Source organism: Passer montanus, unplaced genomic scaffold, assembly GCF_014805655.1.
Source record: "Passer montanus isolate IOZ18808 unplaced genomic scaffold, ASM1480565v1 scaffold4, whole genome shotgun sequence".
Classification (NCBI taxonomy): domain Eukaryota; kingdom Metazoa; phylum Chordata; class Aves; order Passeriformes; family Passeridae; genus Passer; species Passer montanus.
The window spans coordinates 9,730,666-9,753,890 of record NW_024368818.1 but is presented as its reverse complement, the minus strand read 5'-3'; the positions used below and the strand labels follow the sequence as shown (position 1 = coordinate 9,753,890).

The 23,225-nt window shown below is 34.5% G+C and overlaps 1 protein-coding gene across 5 annotated transcripts in view; it reads left to right on the top strand.

Annotated features, from left to right (window-relative positions):
• CNTN5 (contactin 5) overlaps nt 1-23,225 on the top strand; it is a 603,192-nt gene that overhangs the window by 452,682 nt on the left and 127,285 nt on the right. For all 5 annotated transcript variants that reach the window (XR_005628589.1, XM_039718730.1, XM_039718731.1 and 2 more), the window contains 2 exons: nt 4,458-4,560; nt 19,586-19,767. Coding sequence is in view for 4 of the 5 variants with exons in the window: in XM_039718730.1 (XP_039574664.1) it covers nt 4,458-4,560; nt 19,586-19,767 (285 nt within the window). In the remaining variant the exon portion in view is untranslated. The remainder of the gene's footprint in view (nt 1-4,457; nt 4,561-19,585; nt 19,768-23,225) is intronic.

Below are 23,225 nucleotides of genomic sequence, written 5' to 3'. Positions count from 1 at the left end.
TCTGGCTGGATGACTAACAAGCCATTGATTCTAACAAGGTTAAACTGTACTTTGTCCTGTGATATGCTCAATCCTTTAAATCAGTGTCTTCTTTGGTAATCAGAGGCAGAACAAAAGGATTATTAGTTTTTAGATCTCCCCCAACCAAGAAGACCCTGCCTGAAAGGGCAGAGACCCAAACACTGGAAAATTTAAGGTGGAATGACATATTTCAGAGTGAAAGCAAGGATAAGATTTATTTTGAAGAGGTATGTTTCATATCAACCACATATTCAGTACTTTTATACCCAGATCTGAACTCAGGTGAACAACAAAGCTTGGGAAGTAGGGAGTCTAGCAAACTAAGTAATTAGCCTACAAAATAGTGAACGATGGGGGTCAAGCCTTGAAAGGTAAGGGATTTTCAGAAAGGATTTTTTTTTTCCATGGGAAAGCAGAGAACAGCAGCATTGAGAAAAGCATCCCATGGCTCTGTAGTGACCAAACCACATGAGCTCCGTGATTTGTTAGCCACTTGAAAATCATATATTATGTTTTTATTCTCTGCTGATCAATTTTATTTATTGCTGTATTTCATGTTTGATAACTGGGTATAAAAAATGACTGAGAGGATTTTTTATAGCCCTAGCCAAATCTCTGTAAGAGAGTCATGTATATAAGCCTGAGAGAGATTGATTCCAGTGCACGTAGCTCAAGACCTTTATTTCTTAAAAGTTCAGGTTCCTTTTAGCATTTAATACAAATGAACAAAAATTTTCATGAAAATGCAGGTGACGATTGTTTTGCCATCCCTGACTCACAGTGACCAAAACAGAAATTAGAAAGCTAAAGAGCCTAGAGGCACCACAGCCATAGCAGAGCAATTACAGTGTAATATGGGAAGGTAAGGCCTTAACAATTCCCTTAATATCCATGCAACTGTAATGGCCTTCATGGTCTCAAAGATCATAAATAATAAGGATGAAAAATGTCCGTCTGCAATAATCGACTTTTGTTTCCTAATTTTCATAGGGACACCAAGCAATTGCTCAGTAATTTTTATACATTTCCTGCCAGTTGCTGCAGGCATGTTGCTTGCTAGGGCAGCAACAACCCAGAAGAACAGAACGTAGTGCAAAGCATCAGTCAATCAGCATTTCATTAAGAGTATGAATGACATGCAAAGAGCATTCAGTAAGTGTACAGATTGCACTCACCAAAGGGACTTAATGTAAGTTAAAAACATAAGATCTGAAAGATAATATTGCCCCTCAGATGGGTAGAGATGTACTGTATTATTTTAAAGGTAAGAATGATTTAATCCTATTATAAGTTCTGCTTTTATTCAGGGTTAAAAAAGCAAATGTTGAATACTATGTAACAACTCAACACAATTAGTTTCCAGAACAAAGTCTTACCCAAAAGCAAAACCACCCCAATTTAATTTCATCGAAGCACAAAACCTATTAGAGAGTGTGAACAGTCAGCAGATATCAGAGATTTAAAAGAAAAACCTTAGGAATAGAAGGCTCTATCATAAAACTTGAACTATTTTCAGCAGTATTCACTACAAGGGAACATAAGAGATTGCTCTATCAGGACTGATGTTCTTGTAATTGAAGTTTATATAGAAGAAATCTTAGAGGAAATATTGACACTACAAATAATAACAAAGTCCCATGGCCCAACTTCTGTATGGAAGGAAGCAGGATGTACTATTTTCCTTTGCTGAGCCTTAGGACTAGAAGGAAGGTAGGTAGAAATGGTGGGGGTTTTTCTCTTTGTTTTTGTTTTTTTGGGTTTTTTTTTTTTCAAAAAAAAAGGGATTCCTAAGAACATCTGAGGAATGACAGACCACTAGGTTTGACTTCTGTGTCTTGTGTGTTGATAGAAAATAAATTTTAAAAGTATAATCATTAGGATTATATTCAGCACATTAGCATACAGTAGTCTTACCACACAGTCATATACCAACAACACAGCTTTTAACCAGGGAAATTGTGCTTCAGTCTGTATACAGCTTTCCTAAAGAGTCTAAGAGAATATGAACAGAAATGGCCAAGCTGCTTGCATTTCATGTAGTTCTTTACAGCGTCAGCCATCAAAGGCTGTTGAGGAAACTAAATTCTTAGAGGGGCTGAAGTACAGCCCCATTTTCCATTAAAGATAGATTACAAAAAAATCCACGTATTGTATGAGTACCTAAACAGTTTGGAGAACTGAGAGATTGTAAGTGAAGACTTATCTGGGACTTCACTATTCCACACATAAATTATCTGGAAGCAAAATGAACAGAGAAGTAATAATACCTTTATCAGATATTGTCAGTAAAGACATTAGGGTGCCACAGTGTACGAACATCATCTCAAGTACGAAACAGCAAATAGAACTGAATTTTTTTGAAACAAAAAACTCCAAGAAAATAAATACTGTGATAGAAAGATCTACATCTTCATTATTGCTGCGCAGTTCTCACCTTCACATCTCAAAGTGAGAGAGTGGAATTTGAAGAGGTGCCACATGGGCACTAGGAATGTTTCTTAAAGATTCTTTTTGAAGAAGGATTAATGGTCTGGAGTTTAGCAGTCTGTTAAAGACATATTTGAAAAAAGATATGATCGATATCTTGTAAAACCATGTAATTGGTTAACTGAGATAAATCAGAAACTAGTATTCATAGTCACAAAAAAATTCAGAAAACATTAAATGAAGTTACAAAGAGTGTAACTAAATTATAAATTTACTGACATCTTACAATCCAGTGGGAATGTATTTTTATTACATACTATACTAGCAATCACTTCAGTCTAGGCTAAGGAAAATTTTAATTGACTACCATTTTTTGATGGCCTGGCTTTATTTTAATACCCAGGACACACATGTTTTTGGGGTTTTTCCTATTAAAAAAAACAGGGTTCATAAAGCAATGTCAAAACACTGATTGAGTCATTTCTTGGAGGAAATGAGTCAGTATTGCTAGAACACATAATACTTGGAGGATATTTTTTTTTACAAAGAAATCTGCTACCTATAGAATTATTTATAGAATTACATTATTAGAAATAAAAGCATTTTTATACTTTATTTTTCTGTCATTGATTCACTTATGGGACACATTTAGATTTTCTAATTAGACTTAAGCCTCTGATGAAACATTTAAATGTATAAATGTTCAGACTTCTTCCCAGAGCCAAGCTTCTTCAGGGGCCTGAGTGACAGTGGAAAATGAGCCCACAGCCCCCACTGGAAATTCCTGAGTCCCATAAGGAACATTTGAAGGCTAGGAATAGATGTTTTACAATTTCAGTCTTATGTATTGTTTTTTGCTCTAGCAGGTTGTGGGTTGTTTTTTCATCTATCTCTGCCAACTGTTATTTTCTCAGCTGTAAATCTTGTAGTCCTCTACTTCCATGTTTCTTCTTACGTTCATTTCTTTTCTTTCTCATATAAGAGATCTCTTTTCTCCCTGCCTTTTCATTTCTTGTTCCTATTTGCTTGCTTTAGAGTTTTTTGGAGAATCTTGACTGATTTTTATAGATTTAGATTTGTCTTGTTGCTACTTTTTCAACAAGTCAGATTTTATTCCATTTTCCTCATTTGAAAATCTGAAGCATTCTTACTTTCTTAAATACAGCCTTTTGCTCCCAGGTGTTTCCTACCCCCATACCCTAAATTCCATCCAACCAAAGACAGCTGTTAGAGTCATATTCTTCTCCTTCCATGCTGATTATGATATTTTCTCCAAGTGGTATAAAATCCAAATTTCTAAATTGGAAACCTTATAAAACATAGCTCTGTTTCCTTACTTATTTCTCATTTCCAAATCTTTTGTGATTCTCCAAAGCTGTCAATCACTCTACAGCAAATCTGAGATAACTTTATTGATTTCCACTTTTATATTTTCCCATTCCTGAATGTTTCCCCATTTCCTAGAATGCTATCTTACAGTACTTAAAGCATTGTCCTGAAAAGAAACCTTCTTCCAAATTAAAAGTCTTACTGAAAATTACACAACTGAAATATTCATGTCTACATATCTGTGTTTGTAGCTGTGTACACAAATGCTCCTTCATAATTTGAGGGTTTTTTCCCTGAGCTTAGAAGGTCATCAGTCAAGCAAAGCATGATATGTTGATTTATTTGTCTAATTGTCAGTGTGCTGGTAAACAAAGTTTTGGTCCTTGAAAATTCTCACTCTTCTATGGATTGTCCATTTTAATCTTTTAAAATTTAATTATTAATCCTAATTCCAAAAAATAAATCCTTTTTTTAAGCTCAATGTTGTGCTACTGATAAACTGAAGAGCATTTTAGTGTATATGTATACTGGACCTGATCACAGCACATCTGATCAAGAGAGGCTATCTCCATCAGTTACCACCTTTATTGCTGGGCAGCTTCAAAAAGCAGGCCACAGGTCTTTCTGTGATTATGGAAAACTGATGATGTTTCATATTTTAAACATTTGTTATTTTCCAGGTGTGATGGGGGAATATGAACCAAAAATTGAAGTCCATTTTCCTTACATAGTTACAGCTGCAAGGGGAACTACTGTTAAGATGGAGTGTTTTGCACTTGGAAAGTAAGTAAAGATTCTTTCTAATTAGATAACATTGTTTATTAAGATGAGACATGCCTGATTTGTGGTTTCATTATTTTGCTGGATTTTATTTTACAGATCATCATTACTGCACTCTCAAAATAAGCTATTGACTAAGTAGATAATTATGAACTACCTGCCCAGCTATTTCTGTGGTCAGGAATTCAGTCAAGTTAACAGTATCTCTGTCAAAATGAAAAGTACCAATCACCTAAACAAAAAGCAAAAACGTTTTTTAATTGAAAGTTTTACCAGACTCACACCCATTCATTCACAGGGATACTATAAGCCAGTAAATTAGAGTTTTCCCTGTAAAAAATTCATATTTGGAGAATAAACAAACATTAGGAGAGTTTTCTCCCCTCCCCCATATTAATAATTTATACAAGAATCAAAGAGCACAATGTCTTGATCATGTCCTAACCCACTTTGTGGCAGCACCCACTCTACAGTTTCTACCTGACATAACAGCACTAGTACAGAATGGGTGTTTGCTATTCCTGTCAAGGAGTTTTTAGATGTTTGTAGACAAAAGAGTTTAGGGAAAGAAAGGTATGAGAAAGTGAAATGAAAATTACTTCTATACAATATTCAAATTACAGAATATAGGATGAAATTGATAACATTTCAGTTTTGTGGTGTTAGTTACTATTAGTTACTCAAGTACTATTATGATTGTTCCCAAGAATAAGGATGCTAGTATACAGGCAGACAGAACTAAGAGTCATTTCTAGTGAGTCAAAGATATTCTTTCTCTTTCACATATATGCTGCCAAAATCAGATGTTCCTTCAATGATGTTTCTCTAGAAACATATAAAAAATTATAACAGGTGGGGTTCTTTCCGAAATACCTCATTAAATTCTGTGTGGTATGTTGAAAATAAATCTCACTGTATTGAATTCTTATCAGCTCCTTTCCATAATGATATTCTTTTGGACATCTTTCCCCTAGTCTCCATAGTTATGCTGTTAAGTATCATATATCCTGCTTGCTTTAGTTCATGGCTTATCAAAAAACATACAAGTTTCTTACAGCATGGCCTCGATTAAAAAGTAAGGGCTCATTTGTCTTTGGTCCATAGTTATGCTGTTAAGTATCATATATCCTGCTTGCTTTAGTTCATGGCTTATCAAAAAACATACAAGTTTTTTACAGCATGGCCTCGATTACAAAGGGCTCATTTGTCTTTGTAACTCCTTTGGAGGAATTCCACAAAAGATTTAGTCTGAGAAATACTATATTTTACATACCAATTCTTCTTATTTACCTAAGGAGGAAAAAACATAAGAGATTAGGAGTTTTAAGACAACAGTCTGTTTTCCTGAGAGTCATTCCTTCACGTTGTTCAGCAGGTCTGTTTTTCCAGAGTGACTTTTCAAAGCCTGTCTCCACTGTCTCTGAGAGGGCTTTTTAAACATTTTGTTGTCCTTTTCTTCTTCATGTGTCACTGGTCACTGGATTTCTTCTGTTCAAATGTTTCTCCTAACAGTTCCTAATTACTGACTGGATGATATATATCCAATACCGACTCCTTTCTTGCTTTTTTTTTCATGTTTGACCAATAGCAAGATGCTCTCAGTGTGCAGGTCAACTGAAATTATACACAAATAATTGAAGAGAAATTCTAACAAAGTTTTTCAGTTGTATCTATTTAAGTTCAGTGAAGGTGATGAAGAAACAGAACATAACCAAACCAGTCCAAACAAAAGCTGGGAGACCATAGCCCACATGGAGGGAGCCATTAGCGACTGCAGCTTTTGCAAATTCATTCCCAACACAAATGTAAGCAGTAGTTTAGAAAACAAATGTGAGACAAGAGTTTTTGTAGGGTAAAACACAAGTCTTATGTTTTATATAGTGAAGATGAGGAAAGAGGTATGTGACAGAGGACAGAAAAGCAATAAATGGAGAGATTCCCTGAGATGTTGAAATAAATGAGGAAAATAGGCCAATGGCTCCAGGGTCTCTTCTGTCAGAAACACTGCCACGTCAATAGTTGGCAACGAGGTCCTTTTAGACTCTAGGCTATGGTTGAAGCAGTAACCAAAATACTACTTCTTATTTTCTTATTTTGCTGGAATTAAATTGCAGCTGCTGACAGATTACAAGTCAACTTTCCAGTGAAAAGGAGGTATGACACACATTGTCCTCTGCAACCATCACTGAAAGGCAAGAAACAGACCTTTCACCTTCAGCACCGTGAGATTTAGTAAACTCTCTCAACAATATTCAATCACTATTCTAAAAAGAAGGTGAAGTTGAGAGGAAGGATTTTGATGAGGTTGTTTCTTCTTCTTTACTTGGTGTTAATCTTTAATAAACAAAAAAATCAAGACCACCTCAATGAGCAAGGAATTTCAGGTTACCTAACAAGACCCCATTTGCTGCTATAGTAATGGGCAGCTATTTTTACCATGCACATTCCTTATCTTCTTTTCCCAGCCATTAATGCACAATCAAATCAGCTGAACTGAAATTGCTTTCAACTTGATATGGTAATAATTACATGAATGACATTTCAGGCACCATTTGAAACCTGAAGGCTGAGGTGAGAAGCAGAAATGCATCAAATTTCCTATTCATTTTCATTATTTTATTTTTTTTGTCCCCATTTCTTGTTTCTAATGCCCTGTAGGGGTTGTTGCTTGTTACTTGGCATGGGTCCCATTTGCTAAACTGAATCAACAACTAATTTGTTCCTTTTTTATTTAGTATTTTGAAACTTGATATTTTGAATTCTGATTGCAAATAACACTGGGGTTATTACAGTCTTAAAACCAATATGCTGCTGGTTTTCTCATGCTTCAGTTTAGCTGTCTGAAACACTCTGCTCTCTCCACTGTAATTGTGAGAATGACAAACATTCCAATGAGATTTCCTGAAGCAGACATTTAGCAAATATTCTGGGAAGATCCTAGTCTTTAGTTACTGATTAATGATTTATTAATAATGTTTATTTAGCACTGACAGTCACTATGGATAAAATAATTAAATAAATTGAAGCTCTGAAGCTTTTGTCTTCAAACTAGAGTCAAATACCTTAATTGCTTGACAGAGATAAATTTTCTGTGAAGGATTTTATTCTGATCCAAGCAACATGTAGCTGATTCAGTTACAAGTGAAAATATTATGTTACTGATACCACTCGCAAACAGACTTTGTAGCTGCTAAAGAATTCAAAGTAATGCAGTTGTGAAATGTCTCAAGATTATCTAATTTGCACTAGATAACAATTCTTATCATGAGCATTAGTCATTGTCTAACAAATCACTGCATAAATCAGTGATTTACTGCTGAGGTTTAACAAGATGTGAAAAGCAGAGGAGCCAAATAAAATTTACTGTGTATATATCAGAATGTGCATTTTGCAATTAGTGACCTTTTGTGATGGATATATATGCTGGTCCAGGGCTGGGCATATACAGACATATTCACTGTCACATCTACACAACAACTTATGTTTCAGATACATCTATCTTTCATCTATGTACCTATATATAGCATACAGATATGTTTTCTGCCACCCATTTTATTATGTAATTTCTATTGTAAATACTTGAATTTTCTTTGTTCCCTAACAAAACAGGGGATTGTATTTAAAAAAAAAAAAAAAACATGCTAAAAAAACACTGGCAATAACAATGTATTAACATCTTCTATTTATTTTTAACATTTCACAATAACAGAAATACTTTTTTTTTTAATTTGCAGAATGGCTACATCCTGATTAGTATTTACTATTAAATGTTGTTAAAATAAATAATTGAAAAGAAAATGATAAAAATCTGAAATTGAAGAACTCAAAATATCAAAATTAATAAAAATAATTCTAAACAGCAATATGTTAATGTTTGCTTTTGAGTAACAGTTTTCACTGCTTGTGTCTTCTGTTATTTAAAAAGACAAGCTTTTTTTTTTTATTTGAAAACTAATAAATGAGCTAATGGATAATGAGGTTTCTGTTTGTAGTCCACATAATCCTTATTTTTTATGTCCATTTCAAGGTCAGACCTTAGATTTCTTATGTAAATATGGAAGACAGATCATGACATTATTCTTCAGAAAAATTCTGGTGAAGATATCGTTTTCCTAGCTGATACTTTTGCACAAATTAAAACATTCTTGGCTTTTCCTGCTCCAGAAATGCAACTTTTCAGACACTGCTTTCTGTGACACAAGGTTGCCATTTTAGTTTTTTCTCAAATGTTACTGACTTTGCTTTCTGGAGCACCTAGCGGGAATAGGTCCGTTCTTTAATTTCCTTTTTTCATGTATGTTATTCAAAGAAATAATTCTGGTGCCTTTGTTTTGCTGCCCATTATAAAGAGATGAAATTAATGCTGTTGATATGCAAAAGGACTCTAAATTCCATCCCCAGTATATGACACATTAATTAATGAAGCACTTCAGTGACAACCATCCAAGCATCCTTCAGCTCTTCCTGACTTTGGAGCATACTTATATCATAAGTGATTTTAACACTATTATTTTAAATATGGGACTTAAAGGCAGGCATAGATGGAAATATACTTTTTATTCTGAAGCCTCAAAATGAACAAGTTTTCATAGTTTGAGAAATGATACAAGACTGGTTTGTCCAAGCTGGCATGAAAAGCTGTAAGGTCCTGTGCCCTCTTCAAGGAGCCCAGACCCTTGGCCACAGAGGGAAGCAAGAAAAGCACAAGTGTCAGAAACATCTTCTTTTTTTCCCTTTATTACTCTTTCTGGCATATAACCCTAAGTTGTCTTCTTGCTTCTATATGAATAATTCTACTCTCACTCTTTCACACAGATTTTTAAATTTTAAACTGTGTATTATGCTCACACCTTACCTGACCCTCACACTTCAGCCTTTTCCTTAGTGCATTTTTGTTTGTGCATTACACCAGACTTCTATTTTGTTTTCCACATAAAAGTCACTTTTCATTGGTTTTCTGGCTCTAGTCAGGAAAAAACAAAATAGAATTTGTATTATGATAGTGCCAGCAGCCAATTTTGAGTGAGTAATCATATTTTATTTCTCATTAAAACAAATTACAAGATCTGGGGTATTGCAGTACTTGTAGATTACCAGAGTTTTCAATCTTTGCTCTTAAAATAATGGCTTTATAGATTGCCAAAAGGATTGTTTTGCTAAAAACAAAAAAAAGTTTTATGCATCCCTTTATTTATACTATGGTTATTTTTAAACCACATAGATCAACACGTAGATATTTGAATCAAAAGCATCAATAAACAACAGTGTTGACAGACAATTTTTCTTATGACTCATTTGCTTATTTTTCTGTATTTTTGAGACTATTTTATGCTTATGCTATTTCTGTACAATGGTAGCATACATATAATATACTAACATTCCTTCTAAATGCTAAGTTATTTCATTTTGGCAATGTCAAAACTATGTTTCTGTTTCGAAATATACTTAGTTAATTATAAGAATAAATTAACAATATTTATTTATTGTATTACTGAATTCCAACGAGGCAGTTTTGATAGATGTTTTGTCTATCATTTTGTCATATTTAATGTTGCCTTAATAATTCTATTGTTAACTTTGTTTGGAAGGGATTTATAGCTCAGTTGTAAACAATCATCCCATATATAGTAGGGCTTGCAAGAACTCAGCTGGAAGTCTTTTTAAAAATCCTGCTTTCTAAATGAAATTAAATAAAAAGAAGGTGAAGTTACATATATTTAAGTCACACAAATTAATGGAATTTATGACTTTTAAAATAAGAAACATTCAAAAATGTTCTATTGAAACAATGAACTCTGAATCAATTCAAATTAATAAATGTCTCAAAGTTTTAAATCCATTAAATACAGTATTTTTGTTACCTTCGGCACCTGTTTTCCTTTTGCTGGACTTTTCTAATTTTTCTAATTGATCTTCAAGCTTTTATTAGAAATGCTATAATATGTTTCATGTCACTATCAGTATTTTCATTGCAGACCATATACCTGTTGTGGATGCACCATCCTGGAAGGGTTTAAGATGAGGTTGGATGGGGCTTTGAGCAACCTGGTCTAGAGGAAGGTGTCCCACCAGTGGGGCTGGAACTCAATAATCTTTGTTTCCTTCCAACTCAAACCATTCTATTAATCTATGTAGAGAGAGATTATCAAATATTTTTCAATATGCAGAAATAAAGGCAAAGTGTTTGGATAAGTGACTATAGAACCTAAGCAAAAATCAGAGCAACCAAATAAAAAAATCTTTATGGTCTGGTGAAGAGCATTTGACTGTAACTGTGGAGAATTGCATGAAGTTTCTCAAGAAGTTATTTTTTGCTGGTGTGGCTCATTAAGCCAATGACATGGGATAACGGCTATGAAGCAGTTTTCTAGATATTGCAAATATTTGTGCAGGTACAAGAAGATAGGCTTTGCAAGTCCACATCTTAAAGGGCTGTTTTAGTGAGCTCTGGCAAATAGCATAATGATGAAGAGAATAATTTCAGAAAAGAGGGTTAAAGGCACCCAGGAATGAATCTTTGGTCAGAGGTTTCACAGTACTTGATTCCTTTTTTTCTCCATCTGGCCCATAATTATATGAGATTTTTGGAGGAACAAGAGATTGATAAACAGTTGCACATTTCTCTATCTAGCACGTGCACTTATTTATCTGGTCTCTACACATATAGGAATAGAAGATTCTACCATTGCACTGTTGTTTCCTAACTTCAATGGACTGATTTTAACCCTCTCTCCTCTTCGAATCTATAAAATAAGGCTTTTTACGTTCAGACCACAAGTTAAAACTGTCAGCCAAGTCTTCCACATATTTCTCCTTGACTTCTGTCCTCTAGTTGGCATATCTTGGAAAATCCAGTATTACCTACTGGTCTTGAATGTTTCCAAACAGGTCTTCCAAGATTCTTCCCCCAGACCTGGCAGAAGGCGCCTCCTTTTATAGACTGTCAAGACAGCCAGACAAGATGTTCCTGTATCCAGACCCCTTCCTAGTAATCTAGTATCAAAAAAGGTCTCATGAGGATTTCTATTCTGGGATCAAACTCTTTTGTAACCTAAGTCTCCTTGTTGTCAGCATGAATCCACATCTTGCTTCAGCTCTGGTGTTGTGCTAAAGAATAGCAGAGCTAGTGTGCTGGTGATACTCAAAATTAGCCTCTGTTAACTGCACGACACTGAAACCCAGGGGCATTGACATGAGTGCACAGTCAAGGCAGCAAGCAGCAGATGAGTATTAGTGGGTATAAACCTGGGAATGGAGCACACTTCATTGGTGTGTGTGTGTATATATATAAAGAGAGAGAGAGAAAGAGAGACATACATGCATAGAAAACAAAAAAGGACAGCAACATCTGGGATATAAATCAGGCTTCATTGTTTTTAGAGCTAAGTATGACAGTTCTGTTCTCAATGCATTTGGGATATGTCAGCAGATCTGTATTTTCCTCCCTGAGGATAAGCTGTCTTTTCCTTGGACAACTGCATGAAGTTTCTCTGGGATTGAGTGCCTCTTTGCTAAGGATTCTGATAGCTCATGGCATAAGCATTCAGCCCTGGAAGTTGCTTAGTTATTGTCTTTTGGAAAATATTAAGCTACTTGTACTTTTCCATGAACACAAAACAGTCTTTCCTCTTCCCACAGTAATGGTGGCACACAGAAACACCTTTGATATTAAAGGTAACCTGGCGTTAAATAAAACAAATCATTCTGGGTGCTATACACTCAGTCCATTGTTGGAACTTGGATTGAAATATTTAGCCATTTTTCCTATATATAGCAGAATTACTGTGGGAACAATGCATGCTAATAAATTAACATTTTCAAGCCTCAAGCTAATTCACAGTGTAGAAGTCCACAGGTAGTAATTTGCCTCTGCCATCAAAACCAAGGTTTAGCATGATGTTCTATTCTTCATCTATAGGTCACAGAGACATGAATTGTCTGTTTTCTCTTTTTAAAACTGAGAAACCATTCCACAGAGTATTAATCTGGTTTCATTATTTGCCTAAAATGACACTGCATGATGGATAAAAAAATTGATATAGAAATACCTAAGTTCCATAGAACAAAAAATCATGTTTCTCCATGTCCCTTCACACCTGTTCTCTCTACTGGAAAAATATTTTATTAATCCTATCAGATGCCAGACCTGGAAGCTGTGGAAGGGAAGCCACTTTTAAATTTTATTGATAACAAAATACTTACAAGAAGAAATAGTTTATAAAATAAAGTTTGTTTTATAAAATTAGATATAGGATTCTCTTTCTTTTTTTTCCCCCTTTGATAGAACATATGTTTTTATATAAAATAAATATTTCTAAGACTTTCATAAATTTCAAGTTAATTTTCAGCTCATGCTAAATATGTTTTTATGGTATAAGGTGCTAGAGCCAGACTGGATTTTGTTCCTGCTTTTCAGGCTGGATTTATTTCTGTTTTCTTCTAAGTGGACTTGTTCTTAAATAGACTTTGTAATACTGTTACAGATATTGCAATCATTCATAGCAATGTAATAAAGATTCTTTGGTAAATCTCAAGTAGCACTCCCAGGCCTCATTCTGCCTCACTCTAAATCTAAAATTTAAATCGGATTGCTTTTACGGTATGGCATAATGGAAGTGGGAGAAAAACCTACCAAACAAAATCTCCATCACTAGAACGTCATTCTTGAAGAAGCAATATTACCAATCCCTTTTCTTTCTCTCTCAGAAACCTTGAAGAAAATTTATAAATGTTAGTAAAAACAGTGTTCAGGAACTTGCCCAGCTTTGCAACTTTACTGTATATTTAAAGATGGAGGAGTTTTGGGGTTCTTTTATTATTCCAAACTTACTATCCAGAAGAATATGTGTAGACTTTCTCTCTGTGTCAGAGTCTGAGAGAATCAGAAGGAAAAAAACTCTAGCATTTCTCAGGAGTAGTTCACAGAGTTACCACTGTTATGTTTCTCTTCAGGATTTGCCACAAAGAAATAAATGTATGTGGTATTATGGCAATAGAGCCTTAAGTGCAGCCTTAAATGCACCAAATGATGTGGAAATCATCACACTCATTGTCTTCAAACTCTGTGTCTGATGAGACATGCTAGAATTGTGTTTACATTCACATCCTCATTGATGGTATGTCACAATTTCGGGTATTTTTGGACTCATTGTAAATAGTCTTCATGATCTTCTGGATCTGCACACATATGCTGGTCATACCTGTACAGCAGAGTCAGGACATCCTAGATCAATGTGTTAGCTAAAGAAAATCTGCCTGGGCAAAATTTAAAAGAGAGAAAAATTACATAAAAGTTCAGTTATAAAATAATACAAGGTAAATAAACACAGTCCTACTGCAGTACGGTGGCCCTGAAGATCTGTATGAACACCTGCCAAGAATGTGTCATCTTTTCAAAGAAACTTTCTGCTTCAAAGCATTGTCCCTTAAAATAATGGATTCTTCAGGAATTATCCCCTTTAGTAAAGCAGCAGGTATCATATGTCTCGTGCTTTTCAAGTTTTTTCAGATTCCTTTCTTAACAGCCTTGATCAAGTCACAGACTGGTGACAATTTACCTGTTATGTCTTCAATATTTTTTAGAAGAATGTCTACTTCAGAATGTCCCCAGCCACATGCTGAGGAAGGGTGTGATACAGAGACCAGAAAAAATAGTTACTGGATGGCTGAGGAAAAATCAGAACTTATTTCCATAACTTTTAACAGACGTGATACCTCAATAGGCTCAATAACTCCCCAATTCCACCATATAAATACCATCCACAATCCTATGCTGACAATAATGTAATATGGAGTTTTGTAATGAGGAAAACACTGAATACATAGGAAGAGATGTTCAGCTCTCTCATGTTAAATTTTTGCTTGTGCTGTTGCAATTTCATCAAAAGTAAACACCATTACCTAACTTTAAATGGAAACCCAAAAGGTTGTGGAATAGCTTTTCCACTTTCCTCACTACTTGTCAAACCAATACCTTTGCCTATTGTGGTCTCATTTGACTACATCTTCATCAGGTGACTCATTTGTTCATGACTAACTATAATTTAAGAATTTGGAAAAAAACTTAAATCACCAAAACTGTTGGTCATATCACCTAACTTAGAGTATTGGACAGCTACATTATCTAAATTTAGCTGTTGAAAAGTTAAGTGTGAAGACTGAGACATCAGTTTAGACTCTGATCAACCAGTAAAGAGGAACTCTGGAGTATAATTCACTGCAAATAATGAACCATTACAGAAAATGAATCATCTTTATACATGGCATTATTTTAGATGCTAGAGATGCTCTAACATGCCATAATTTAATGCGTAAAGAAAATGCTGTGGAGCTGGATATCCAGCCAAGCAGGCACTGTCCTTGCTCTGTGCCGTAAAGAACAAGCTAATAGTGGTGATAAGTGGTGGCACAACCACATTAATACATGACACTCATATATGCAATGGATATTTCTAGCACAGTCATGGGCATCTGTTGAAGACACTTGCAGATCTGGACTCTGCACACTGGCTTCAAGATCATCATCATTTGCTTCTATTCACTTTTAATTTTTAAATCACCATACTCATGGCTGCTGTATTTAACACATTTCAGTACTAACCATATTTTAAAAACCAAATTAAAGGAAAAGTGGTTATTGTGTCTCATAAAACCCTGAACAGATTTATATGGGACATTCCAAAGGTAGATGTCCATGGTTGATAGGCATTCCTGAAAACCATCTGACAGAGAGAATTTCATTATAGTCCTCAACATTTTAACCCTCATAATTATGCTATAACAATTAAAGATATTTAAAACAGTTGAAAGGTAGGAAGGCATAAGAAAATAAAGGGTTTTTTTCTAGTCCCCAGAGGCATGCAGAGGTTTTCAAGTCATATTATGATGTGCACCTGTGGGTCTGAATATGCAGCTCAGAACAGTGATGCATGGTAAAGAGAAATCGTGTGAAGCAGAATTAAAACTACAGTAGTAGATAAAATATTTCAAAATATCACATCAATCTGTACAAACCAAGTATAAAAAAGTAATCTATGCATTCCTATTTAAAATATTCTTGAAATACTAAGAGCTGAGATCTAAGGAAAGGGTATTTTAAATTTCAGACATTACTCCTATTTCTACCTCTCCCATTTCCCAAAGCAAACATGTACTTTAAGGCATGTCATAAAATTCTTTCACATATGAAATGGACAAGAAGAAGAATAGCTTCCAATATTTTTTAAAAAGTTTTTGTTTCTATATTTTATTGAAACTCGTGAAGAATTCCAACTAATTCAACAGCACTTATCCCAAATAATATACTGCTGAAAACTGAAGAGTCTTATAATCTCTTCTAAATGCAAAGGTAAAATTAGGGCTCATATTTTCTTCAAATTCGAAGTGTACAAGCCCACAGTAATGTCTATCACAGTCACCAGGGACCACTTAGGTTTTTTATTTCAGTCTAGATTTATGACAAGTTTAATGATGGTATTTCTGAAATCAAGTAGGGTTTTACTTGATGGTACTAAGATTTACCAGTAGTACTCAGAGGATTTTTTTCCAAAAGTGAGGTGAAAGCTTGTCTTTCAAGTCAACTGAAGCTCAAATCAATTTATTCATAGGAGTTGAATGTGGATGGTGTTACAATAAACAAGGAAACTGTATTCCCATAAATATCTGCTGAGACCAAAATAGAAATAGATTATAATGGTTAAAAGATTCAATAAATATGCATATTACATTATACTCATATTCATGCTAGAAGTACTTCAGCATTTGCTCTATTTTTCAAAAAGCTGTGGATCATTTTAACATATTAAAAATGTGCATATGTTAGTTAGCTTTTATGGTGGACTTTTGGAGTTTTCTAGAACAATCACACCATTTTATTCTTTCACATCCTCACTCATATGTTTCATTTCATCCTCACAGAAGTCACAGAGGAGAAATAAATATAGATACATTTTTATTTCAGATGTAAAATTCATATGTCACTTGTGAGTTATGCAAGGAAAATAAGCTTCATTAAACAGAACTACAAGTTGTCTGCAAATACTGATTTGTTATATGGGAATACTTTCCTTTGAAATCATTAAATCTGCACAGCTAAAGTAAATTTATCTCCTTGAAAAATTCCACTTACTACCTTATACTGATGAAGAAATAACTGAGTTGTTTTAAAATATGGTTCCTAATGACCCAGACAAGAGGTTTCTTCCGTGTTTGCCATGTTGTACACATTTACTTGCTGAAGGAAACACAAAAGCAAATTTCGGAAAATTAGTTAAATGCAATTTAAAGGAAACTTTCCAAACACATGAATTTAAGAATAATCTCATAGCAGGTAAATGAGACAACTTTCATGCTTTATAAGCTCTAGACTTTTTCTCAGAAATATACACTACCAAAAAAATCCCTTTACTAGTGTTATCCAGCAGAATCCATTTTCCTCTATGACAATAAAGAAGAAGCATCTTCATCACTCATTTTACTGGAAGCAAGGCTGAAGGCCAAATAACTATCAGAAGACAGCAAGCATGACACCTTTAAGGTCCCAAGTAAAGTGTATCTGCACACTCATTTCAGTCATAAAGCACCAGCTGCTGAGTCCTATTATACTGCACCAACATAAAGAATTCCTGTTCTTACTGTGGACTTGTGTTGTGATAAATAATGAGCAGTTAAACTCTTATCTGTCCATGGTGGATGTTTTGCAGCCAGAAATCATCACAAAATTATATTCCATATAAAAAAAAAGACAAGCATACATTTAGCTCTTTAAGATAAATATAAAACAGAAGACTTACACAATTTCCACAAGTCACTCTGGAAAGAATCTAAATTTGAATATCAGAATGAAGTGTGCAATAAGAAATTAAATATGAGAGTTAACAAAGGGAGAAAAAGAAACAAAGATTGTTGTTTGTATTACATCTGATATATGCATACAGGTATTAAAGTATAGCAAATAAAATGTATAGTTAAAGATGTGAAAGGAATAACATAACTGGTGGGACTAAGACAGAAAGTTTTATTAGTGCATCAGAAAAAAAATATCTTATTTGTGCTTCATATTTAAAATTTAATATGTTGAAGTATTTGAATCAGATAGGAATGGGAAGTTATTTTGGTCTTCTAACTGAAAAGTATGCAAAATAGCTTCTTATAGGAAAGAAACTTTATAAATTAGAACCATGGAATCTGCAGAAGAGGCCTCAAAACCAACCCACAAGACACCAAAATTTGAAATCAGTCATCAAGAAATTAATTTAAGGTTAAAAATGAAAAAGCTACAAAGTTTCTATGGTGATAGAGAAAAAAAAGAGGTCTTATGATCCACACTCATCACATGATCCAAAAACATTTATAAAAAGAAAAATATATATATAACAAGAGTGCTGGAAAGAAAAGAGACCAGCCTATTTTTTTTAGCAAGGAGAAACAAAAAATATTCCATACAGGTATTTCTTCTGTGGGGGACAGTGGTAAAAGACCATTTTGCAATAATAACAAGATATTGCAGGAACCATGTGTCAGAAATGAATACATGCACACTCACAATAAAGTTCATTTTGTCAGGTTAATTAATCAGTGCAGGAAACTGATAAGGGAAATAATTATTTTCTCTTCCTGGTATATTAAAATGAATTCCATATGGGACTATATGTTGGTTTTGTAAGGTAATGATATTAATAGGCTCAATAAAATTCAGTGATATGTGCCACTCAGGAGTTAAAATTAGACAAGTCTTCTGATAATCCATGACAAGTTTGGGAATTGTCTTAATCTCTATAAAGTAATAGAATTTGGAGTATCTTGTCTGCAAGTTTGCGTACAACTGCAGTAATACTTATTATTGCATGTGATTCTAACTGCTTGAAGAATAAGCAGAATTTGCTTGTCACATGCTTTTGTTGTGTCTCAAACTGGATACCCTGAAATATTAAAGAAAAGGTAATATTCTTAATGAAACTTCATACATTTGTAGCAGGGGAAAGTCAGCAAATCATGACAGCATTTCATAGCAGTTTTGAATTTAAACTAAATAAATTTGAATTATTATGAAGTGCTTTTCCTCACCTAAACTGCCACCAGGCTCTGTGTTTATATCTAAGCTTAGACATGAAATAAATACAAAATATGTTTTTCAAAAAGTTCAATTTTTTGTTATCGTGTCCTCCAAGCTTCTTGTGGAGTACCTGAAGCAGTCCAGTTTTCAGCTCACAATCAAATATTTCTTTATTGACAGTTCCATTCCTTTTCCTTTTTTTCCCTCTTAAAAACCTGCCATATTTAGAAAAATATATGTCTGTACCAGAAGGCCTACTGGGCTGTTGAGTTTTTGACCTAAAAAGAAACTTTTATGACTGCAAACACTATTTAAGGCATTTTTTCCCCAAGTATGAATGTAAATGACCCAGGGTCCTCACAGACCTCTGTGGAACAGCAAGCTGCAGTAAAAAACCCTTCTTCTGCAACAAGCAAGAGTGTAATGCTGTGAGATAGGAACAGCAGTGTCATCAATATGTCTTGTTACACAACCAGTTTTGCAATTTGAGGAATATTGTAAGAAAATGTCTCCATACCTGTGGTCACTTAAATTTACCCCAGAAAGAAATTCCCCACCTAGATGGTATTTTCATTGATTGACCTGAACTGCAGATTCACTGCAGGAAAATTGGGATGTTTTGGAATTTGCTAAGTTCATCCAAGTTTTGAAGTTATTTTTGTTGACCTATGGAGTGGCTGCATTCAGGTGTAAAGCATATAGTGCTAAAGAAACACTACAGAGACTGATTTCAAGTGATTTATTTGATCACAGTAAAAACAGCCTCCCCTGTGGATGAAAGAGACACATTCCATGTAGCAATCCATTTATTAAGGATTCCCAATAGAAAATGAACTATATCAACCATTATATGAACTTTAATTGTGATTATGTTTTATTGCTACTTAGATTATTAAGTGTTTAAACTACCAGATAACAGAATCTATATTCTCAATAGTGGAAGAGTATTAACATTAATTTTACTAAATATTTCAGCCCTGTTCCAACAATCTCTTGGAGGAAAGTTAATGGTCATAATCCAAGTAAAGCCCGCCTGAGAAAATCCCAAGCTGTGCTTGAAATACCTAATGTGCAGCTAGAGGACTCAGGAATGTATGAATGTAAGGCTGAAAACTCTCGTGGAAGAAATGTCTTCAGAGGACAGCTACAAGTATACAGTAAGTGTAACTGCACACAGTATTGTCCTGAAATGCTTTGGCCACACTTAGGGCTTTGGCCACATGTGAAGCATTCCAAGGTTCAGCAGAAACAAGATACCTTGATATACAGAGTATACAACTTATACCAATAATAGTTTTGAATTAAGGTATATATTATTATTCTTAGTATTGCATTAAGGTCTGAAACAAACAATGTTGACTTCTTTGAAGAATTGACTTAAATATAATTTCATATGGGATTTGTTTGCTTTTTTTAATTAAAGAGTATAGTTATAATTTTAAATGTCTATTTCATTTTGTTAAGATATAACAATGAAAAGCAACCTAAATATGAATTGTCTGTCAGAAAACAAAGCTGAAGATGTTTTAGGATTATTAACACACTTTATTGACATTTTAGCTATGTCACGCTTGGGTGCTGAGCTTTGTCAAGTTCATTGTACAGGAATGAGAGCTAAAGAAGCTGTTTCTATTTCTTCAGAAAATTCTCAATCTAGGCATTCACAATTTCCAAAAGTTCTGATTTTCACAAAGTGTTTAGCTTTTTCTAAGACTAAAAAAAATTTTTTGAGTGGCCATAAAATATTAAGTCATGCATCAGATTGAAAATAAAAAAGGAACCCTGAAAATAAAAATATTTTACAAACCACATGAATTTTATATTATACTGTTGCTGTATTCTAGGGCCCAGAAACAAAAGCCTATGCAATACATACCATGAATGCTTACAAGTCAAAGTTTAGCATATATAACATGTAAGCTTGAGTCCCACTATTTTTAATCCATTTAAGACACAATAATTTCTATCATTCAATGACCCCTACAACCTTAAATACTTAGCAGAAAAAGTCTACTATGGGAGTTTATGCAACAGATCTTTCAAACTGAATTGTTTTCTGTCTTCAAAGATCCCACTCAGCAGAATTCCAAATGCTGCAGTTTAGATAGATCCTCAAGTTAATGGATGTGTCTAAGAAGAATTTTCTCCTCTTAATCAACTTTGTTTTTCTTTTCCTAATTTCAGCCCATGGCTCCTAGTGCCTTCTCCTCATTAGTAACTATAAAGGGTTCTCTGTCTTTGTTACACACTTTCATCAAATAACTATAGACCGGGATAATATATTTAGTTTATTTTCCATATACATCAACATTTTCAGGTCCCTAATAAATTTTTCTGTCTCCTCTGGCTTTCCAACATCTTTATCTTAACTCAGTTGATTTTAGTGAGTATCAGCACCTCTGAATCATGCTTCTTTCTTTGCTTTTGATTCTTATCCACCTAGAGACCAGGGCAGGATTTTTTCCTCAAATTTTTGTAAATGCTGGAAAAATTATGCGATGGTTAAGATGACAGTCTGTGCATTTAATTTCAGATTTTTCCATCCTGCACTTGCAGCAAGAGTTTTGTAAGACTTATGCTGTAAACATCAGTCAAAAAAAGCTCAGCACCTACTCTATGCTTCCTACTATGACAATAGTCTGCTGACATTTCTCAAATTCTTGCTACAAATTACTTCCATGAAAGTATAGCAACTCCTGCCAGACACCTGAGGGCCAGAGAAATTTAGCAGCTGGTCTTTTTCTACAAAAAAATATAAGGATATAAAATGTATTTCTTAAAATATATTTCTTAAAATACAAGAAATTCAGAAATTTTAATTTGAGTCATAAGATGTAACCCAGCTCATACACTTCCTACCTGTTTTTTAGAGCTGAGAAACTACTAGATGCCAAAGAAGTATATAAAAGTGTTATAATTATCACTGCTTCCCTCTTTCAGAGTTAAAAGAATATAAAACATGCTCTTCAAGAGAGAAGCTAAGATGCTATAAAATGAAATTATTTCTTCAAGAGCACCATGCAGATCTGTAGCATAAAATGACAGCAAACATGATACAGTATTCCACACAACTCTTCATTTCTCATTAGCCTTTTGCTCTGAGCAGAAATGAAGCTGATACTCAAATCCATGGAATACATTTACAATGTTAGTTTTGTCATATTCTGTTTAGATAGAAACATGAATTTTTCATTCTCCACCATTGTCTAAATTATATTTTAGAGTCTCTGCCTCTAAAATAAAGCACAAATTTAGCTCATTGGGTTTTTTTGCAATAATTCAGTACAACTTCTTTAACACTTTAGGAAGAGAGTTCTCCTCATATTGTCTCATTCTTCTATTAAAAGATATGTGAGACTAGTACATTAAGTTTCACCTACCTGAATCAGCAGGCAGCAGGGTCAGAAGAGGTTACAGAGGGCTTTCAGATGGACAATACCAGCAGTGACCTCCAATACAGCAGGACAAGAAACACAGACTTTACCAGCCCCCCACGGGTGCCTTTCCTTGGCCTCAAGAAAAAATACTCCCCATGGAGCCACTCTCAGCCTTCAGTGCTCATGGAGAGTGTATCGGTGTCTCACTGGTCTACAAACCTTGGCTACCTTTTCCAGAGGTGTAAGAGGGTTTGTGTGAGAAGGCTTCTACACAAAACTGAGGCAAATGTTACTTCACAAAACTCTCAGCTTCCTCTGCTGACAGCTGATGCTGCAGGATTTGGGGGCATTATCTGAAACGGCCTTTTCTGCTGTACCTTTTGTTCATAACAACAGTCAACATGAATTATTTACCTGTAAGCTCACTGTCTTTTCACTGACATCTTATTCCTCCAGGTGGCAATGATTACTTTGGCTCAGAAATTCAGATGTAGGCCGTCATTTCTTTACCAGGGGTTTCTTGTAAAATTTCTGAGCAGTCTGTAGGACCAGCTGTGTCATACTGTGGTATCACAATTTGCATATCTCTGTAGGAACTCACTCGCTGTCTGTTTGAATCTTCTTCATCCTGTCAGTTGCATCTGATCTGGGTCACCACAGAGCATTTTGGAGAAAGCCCAGGACACCCAGTCTGCCTGTCTAGTCACATTTAATCACAAACTAGTGATTTTTCACTTCTTACCTGCTGCTGCAATCCAGATATACCATGACTGCCTGATGCAGCTGACAATTTGGATGTTGTTCAGAAAGCAGCGTTTCAGATGTTGACAACTTCAGATTATTGTAGTCTCAGCACTTAGTGGAAATTCAGAGTTGGGCATTAATAACATAATTTTTACAATGCCAGAAATCCTCTTATGCATTGCAACCTATTTTGAGAGGTGTGATTTTCCCCCAAGTGATCTGCTCATCCTGTAATTTTCAGTGAAATTTTATTCAAGCTCAAATTGATGAATAGAAGAGAGCACAAAAACTAAAACATGAGTAGATACATTTGCCATTAGCCTTTTTGTTTCTACTCAAATTCTTGCTAACAGCATTTCCCCAATGGTAAGCACTGGTATGACCAATTCCCGCTCCTCTCTCACTCTTATCTTTTCGGGTTTTTTTCTGTTACCTACTCACTACTGCCAGGGTCAGCAGGGGATGGTGATATGAAGTGATTATAAAAACACTTT